Source organism: Osmerus mordax, chromosome 20 (assembly GCF_038355195.1).
Source record: "Osmerus mordax isolate fOsmMor3 chromosome 20, fOsmMor3.pri, whole genome shotgun sequence".
In the NCBI taxonomy this organism is placed as follows: domain Eukaryota; kingdom Metazoa; phylum Chordata; class Actinopteri; order Osmeriformes; family Osmeridae; genus Osmerus; species Osmerus mordax.
Window position 1 is genome coordinate 1,950,994 of NC_090069.1, and position 6,656 is coordinate 1,957,649.

Genomic DNA, 6,656 nt, shown 5'->3' on the forward strand with positions numbered 1-6,656 from the left:
ATCTAACTCAAATGTGTGTGTCTAACTCAGGTGCATGTGTGTCTAACTCAGGTGTGTGTGTCTAACTCAGTTGTGTGTCTAACTCAGGTGTGTGTGTGTCTAACTCAGGTGTGTGTGTCTAACTCAGGTGTGTGTGTGTGTCTAACTCTGGTGTATGTGTCTAACTCAGGTGTGTGTGTCTAACTCAGGTGTGTGTGTGTGTCTAACTCAGGTGTGTGTGTCTAACTCAGGTGTGTGTGTGTGTCTAACTCAGGTGTGTGTGTGTGTCTAACTCAGGTGTGTGTGTCTAACTCAGGTGTGTGTGTCTAACTCAGGTGTGTGTGTCTAACTCAGGTGTGTGTGCTCTCCTCTCTGACAGGTGATGGTGAGTTCCCTCCCGGGTGTGTGATGCTACTGCTCAGGTAGAGCGCCTCCGCACCCCCCCGCCTCGCCCCCCACCCCCCCCTCCGACACCGCCCCCTCCTCCCCCAGGCACGGCCACCCCCCCCCCCCGCCCTGCCCCCTCATCCAGACTCACAATGCTGATTAAAGAGTATCGCATCCCCATGCCCATGAGCGTGGAAGAGTACCGCATCGCCCAGCTCTACATGATCCAGGTGAGGCAGCACTCTCAAACTCTAACCCAACTTGGATTTACATTATTTTTCTCACACGTTTTTGTCAAATTTTATTTTATTACACAAAATAACGTCGCCAAGGGCTTTCCACAGAACAGTACAGAATGTTCATACTCTTGCAACTGAAATAATCAATGAATGGGCATTTACCATTATTCAATATTACTTTCCTTTTTTATTCCGTACGTTTTCAAACTGTATGAAAGACCTGTGGGTAAGGGAGGAAGTTGAATTTAACGGCAGACGAGGTTGGTTGAACCTCTGCCAATGAGCTGTGCGTAGGTGTGGATAGATACCCAATCCCTGATCAGTAGTTAATTAAGGGCATCCAGTCAGGGGAGCGGGCGTGGGGCTTCCTGGTGACCCTGATCAGATGTTGAGGTCTGAGGTCGTCGTCGGAGCGAGGATGGCTCCCCGACCTGAAGCCCAGACAAGGCTCGAGGTCAAAGGTTAATGTGAGTCACGTCAGCCCAGCTGGCTCTCAATATGCACACACACTGGATTATTACCACACACACACACACACACACACTCTTGGTTACTACCACACACGCACACACACACTGTGGATAAAATAAGAAAGCTGAAAGTCCCATTAGTCATAAGTAGCTATTAGCATTACTTGAACTTGTAATATATCAGCAGTGGAGTCACAGACCCTTACTGTGACTGTCGAGTTTCTGCCTCTCCTGTTGGACTGAGCTCAGCTCTGACAGACCGACACAATCTCCCAGGAAGTAATCCCAAGGGATTATGGGTGATTGAGTCACCTGGCGACTCCTGACGTAGTAAACTCACCCATCACACACACACACACACACACACACACACACACACACACACACTGACGGCATCGGACAACGTTGGAAACCCGACCCATCGGCTTCCTGTTAGTGCTGATTTAGCCGTGTTTGTGTGTGTTTGTGTTCCTGCACACGTGTGCACTCGGAGCATCGAGTGAGCATTGAAGGCGGCTGTGGGGAACGAACACACAGATGAACAGGAGGAGATATGGAGCGTCTAAGAGAGTCAGGTGGCTGAGCGGTTAGAGAATCGGGCTAATAATCTGAAGGTTGCCAGTTCGATTCCCGGCCATGCAAAAATGACGTTGTGTCCTTGGGCAAGGCACTTCACCCTACTTGCCTCGGGGGGAATGTCCCTGTACTTACTGTAAGTCGCTCTGGATAAGAGAGTCTGCTAAATGACTAAATGTAAATGTCCCTGTCAGATGAACAGGAGGAGATATGGAACGTCTCTGTGCGGGGTCCCTGCTCTCGCTCCTCTGGCTGCGGCTGGAGGGGCCGCACGCAGCGCAGGGCTGTTCACACGGACGACCCGCCTCCCTGCCTCCCTGCCTCCCTGCTCCCTGCCTCCGCCCTCAACCCGGCGGGGCGTCACGGCACAGCCCAGGCTGCCATGGCAACCGGTGACATCAGCAGCAGCAGCGTGGCAGCGTTTGTTTTGCGGTTGTGAGCGATGACAGAGGGAGAGAGAGAGAAAGAGAGAGAGAGAGAGATGGTGGGGGAGGGGGGAGAGAGAGAGAAAGAGGTATAGGGGGGAGAGTGAGAGAGAAAGAGATAGGGAGGAAAGTGAGAGAGAAAGAGGGAAAGATCCAGACGAGGAATCGCTGTGATGCAGCCACGGCGTTGCCATGACAACGCTACGCTGCCGATTTTGTCTTACCTTTTGACTAGTTAGTCCGTCAGCGGTGGGTTTTGCCGTTTGTGTGTGCGTGTGCTTGTGTGTGCTTGTGTGTGCTTGTGTGTGTGTGCGCGCATGTGGGTGTGTGTGCTTGTGTGTGTGCTTGTGTGTGCTTGTGTGTGCTTGTGTGTGCTTGTGTGTGTGTGTGCTTGTGTGTGCTTGTGTGTGTGTGTGTGCTTGTGTGTGCTTGTGTGTGTGTGTGTGTGCTTGTGTGTGCTTGTGTGTGTGTGTGCTTGTGTGTGTGTGTGTGCTTGTGTGTGCTTGTGTGTGTGTGTGCTTGTGTGTGCGCGCGTAGCCAGAGCAGGGTGCTAATTACGGGGGGGGCTTGGGGGTGGGGGGGGGGGGGTTTGACCCCCCTAATTAAGACTGGGACCCCCCCCAAAAGAGGTAAAAACAACAGGTCGGGGGGGTCGATACATTTATATATCTGGAGAAGAAGTTGACCCCTCCGATCGTTACTTTGTAATTTTTTTTGACCCCCCCCCCCCCCCGTTTGTCATTGTATAATTTGCACTCTGAGCCAGAGGAATCTGCTAAGATCACAAAGCTACACAGAGATAGTCAGAAGAGCGGACTAGCGAAAACGACAGTGTGGACGAAAACAGAACGTTTCTCTCCCTCCTGTAACCTGGGACGCACACAGCCCTGCTATGCAGCACACGCCCCGTCCTGGGGCCTCCAGGTCTGGGGAGATGTGAAGCCCAGCCACCCTGGGGCCTCCAGGTCTGGGGAGATGTGAAGCCCAGCCACCCTGGGGCCTCCAGGTCTGGGGAGATGTGAAGCCCAGCCACCCTGGGGCCTCCAGGTCTGGGGAGATGTGAAGCCCAGCCACCTTGGGGCCTCCAGGTCTGGGGAGATGTGAAGCCCAGCCACCCTGGGGCCTCCAGGTCTGGGGAGATGTGAAGCCCAGCCACCCTGGGGCCTCCAGGTCTGGGGAGATGTGAAGCCCAGCCACCTTGGGGCCTCCAGGTCTGGGGAGATGTGAAGCCCAGCCACCCTGGGGCCTCCAGGTCTGGGGAGATGTGAAGCCCAGCCACCTTGGGGCCTCCAGGTCTGGGGAGATGTGAAGCCCAGCCACCCTGGGGCCTCCAGGTCTGGGGAGATGTGAAGCCCAGCCACCCTGGGGCCTCCAGGTCTGGGGAGATGTGAAGCCCAGCCACCCTGGGGCCTCCAGGTCTGGGGAGATGTGAAGCCCAGCCACCCTGGGGCCTCCAGGTCTGGGGAGATGTGAAGCCCAGCCACCTTGGGGCCTCCAGGTCTGGGGAGATGTGAAGCCCAGCCACCCTGGGGCCTCCAGGTCTGGGGAGATGTGAAGCCCAGCCACCCTGGGGCCTCCAGGTCTGGGGAGATGTGAAGCCCAGCCACCCTGGACGACTGTTTTATGCTAACCTTGCGGTATCATATCAATTATTCAGGGGTAGCTCAGCCCCACAGACACGAAACCCTCAGCAAAGCTAGCTCTAGACGTCTCTCAGAGCTGGAACTAAAACTACCTCATCTTTCTTTCTATCTTTCTTTCTTTCTTTAATTCCTTTGGCTTCTCAAGTAATTTTCCTACTGTAATTATCTTATTCAGAATGTGTCTTTGTCCTTGGTCAGAGACACACGGGTCGTCCTGTGAAGGCCAAGAACGAGCTCTTAAGAAACTGAAGTTTAAGTGTTTTGTTTTTTTTCTTTCCTCAAAGTGTGTGAATGTGTATGATTGCTCGTGAGTTCGTGTTTGTATGTCTCTCTGTGTGTGTGTACAGTGTGTGTGTGTGTGTGTGTGTGTACAGTGTGTGTGTATGTGTGTACGTGTGTACAGTGTGTGTGTCAGGGTTAACAGGAAGTCTCCTGTCAGCACTAATAAAGAACTGTTGTGTTGCCATAACCCTGGGAACAGATGCAGTCACAGCAGAGAGAGATAGAGGGAGAGATGGAGGGAGAGAAATAGAGAGAGAATGATAAAGAGTGATGATGAGAGAAAGTGAGAGAGATAAAGAGAGATGGAGAAAAAAGAGAGCGAGGGCAAGTGTGAGAGAGAGAGGGTGAGAGAGAGCGAGAAAGAGAGAATGTGTGTGTGTGTGTGTGTGGAGGCAAGGCTCAGAAGTTGCAGACTCAGTAGCTTCCAGTTCACTGCAGAGCAGGTGAAGGTGTCAGCATTTACATTTAGTCATTTAGCAGACGCTCTTATCCAGAGCGACTTACAGTAAGTACAGGGACATTCCCCCGAGGCAAGTAGGGTGAAGTGCCTTGCCCAAGGACACAACGTCAGTTGGCATGACCAGGAATCGAACTGGCAACCTTCGGATTACTAGCCCGATTCCATAACTGCTCAGCCACCTGACTCCCGAGCATGCAGAGAGTGCACGTGGAACATGTGACTAGAAGCCACTGGCGTTTCTGTCTGGGCGGATGTTGCTCCGTCGGGTAAAACAGAATGTTCTGGAGGCTGGCTTCACGGTGTTGTATGTCGCTTCTCTCTGTAGCTCAGTCAGCGCTGATGCCTCTGTGGATCCTAACCCCATGTCCTTGTGAAAGTCTCACAAGGTGTGTTACAGTCTGAGCTGTGCGTGTTACATGGTGTATTACAGTCTGAGCTGGATGTGTTACAGGGTGTGTTACAGGGTGTGTTATGGGTGTGTTACAGTCTGAGCTGGGTGTGTTACAGGGTGTGTTACAGGGTGTGTTACAGTCTGAGCTGGGTGTGTTACAGGGTGTGTTACAGGGTGTGTTACAGTCTGAGCTGGGTGTGTTACAGGGTGTGTTACAGTCTGAGCTGGGTGTGTTACAGGGTGTGTTACAGTCGGAGCTGGGTGTGTTACAGGGTGTGTTACAGTCGGAGCTGGGTGTGTTACAGGGTGTGTTACAGGGTGTGTTACAGTCGGAGCTGGGTGTGTTACAGGGTGTGTTACAGGGTGTGTTACAGTCTGAGCTGGGTGTGTTACAGGGTGTGTTACAGTCGGAGCTGGGTGTGTTACAGGGTGTGTTACAGTCTGAGGCAGCAGGGCGTGGAGCTCATCTAAGGGCTTTCAGCTCCTTGCTTCAGCTACTTGCCTTAATCACATTACCTGCTACATTACAGCAATTTTACAGCTGTTTTCCTCCTCTGACCTTCACTCCTCCTGTCTCTCCCCAAAGCCTGTGAGACCGCTTATGCTCAGAGCTAATGCTCAACCAACTCCTTTGGCCCCTTATTTTGCCATCTGGATCGCTTGACTACTTCTGGTTATAATCAGAATAACAATTTAGAAATTATAAAGCGATCCTCTGTTTTAGATATCTTTGCGCTGGGAGGGTTACAGATTGACGGAGATGCGTTCGAGAGGCGCCGGAAGCATCTGCACTTCCACACTTCATTCGAGAATGATCTCATTGAAATGCCACAATTTGTGAATGGGTTTGGAAATAACGTCAGATAAACCTCCGCCCGTGTGCCCAGAGCCTCCGAGCACGTCTTGTGGGATAGCCTTTAAGTAAGAGTAGTCTGTTAATAATATAAGATGTAATCCTATCCCCCACCCTGCCACAGATCCACCCCACAGCACCCCTCCCTAGGGGGGCAGGTTAATGCAGGAGACCGGCTTAGACAGGATCGGTTGGGCTCAGCCTCCTGCTGTCACTCTGCGTACACTGCAAATTGTTCTGCTTGCCAAGATTTAAAATCTTAGTTCTGGAAATATAATATTTATTATCTTGTTTCAAAAATGATTTACTAGTTTTTATCTTTTAATTTGTGGTATATTCTTAAGCCTACTTATTTCTAGACTGGAACCAACTTATTTTAAGATATCTTGTCGAGTAAAATTATCTGTCCATGCAGCAAGATCATTTCACTAGTATTAAGTCATTTTCTCTTCAAAATTTTGTGTTAATTTCTTGTATTTTAGCAGACCTTTTTTGCAGTGTAAGCGTGCCTCGCAGTGCGTCTCGTTTCTGTGACTCCTCTCTCTCACCCTCTCGTGAACTGAGGAGCACAAATAGGGAGTCAGGTGGCTGAGCGATGAGGGAATCGGGCTAGTAATCTGAAGGTTGCAAAATGACGTTTTGTCCTTGGGCAAGGCACTTCACCCTACTTGCCTCGGGGGGAATGTCCCTGTACTTACTGTAAGTCGCTCTGGATAAGAGCGTCTGCTAAATGACTAAATGTAAATGTAAATAGACCAAACCCACACGCTTGCAGTGTACAGGGTATAACACATGGGCACCCAAGGTTTCTTCCATTTTTTTCTCCTCTAGTGAGTTTTTCTGGTAGTTTTTCCTTGTCTTCCTTGAGGGTTTAGGTTGGTTGAGGGGCAGTTATATGGGCGTATGTGAAGCCCTCTGTGACATGCTTGCATGTAAAAAGGGCTATACAAA

The 6,656-nt window shown here is 51.1% G+C and overlaps 1 protein-coding gene across 1 annotated transcript in view; it reads left to right on the plus strand.

Moving 5' to 3' along the window:
- Positions 1-518: 518 nt before the first annotated feature.
- The window catches only part of LOC136964530 (membrane-associated phosphatidylinositol transfer protein 2-like), a 15,785-nt gene continuing 9,647 nt past the window's right edge, over positions 519-6,656 (plus strand). Inside the window, 2 exon segments of the mRNA XM_067258688.1 lie at positions 519-714; positions 1,846-2,043. Coding sequence (XP_067114789.1) covers positions 519-714; positions 1,846-2,043 — 394 coding nt within the window.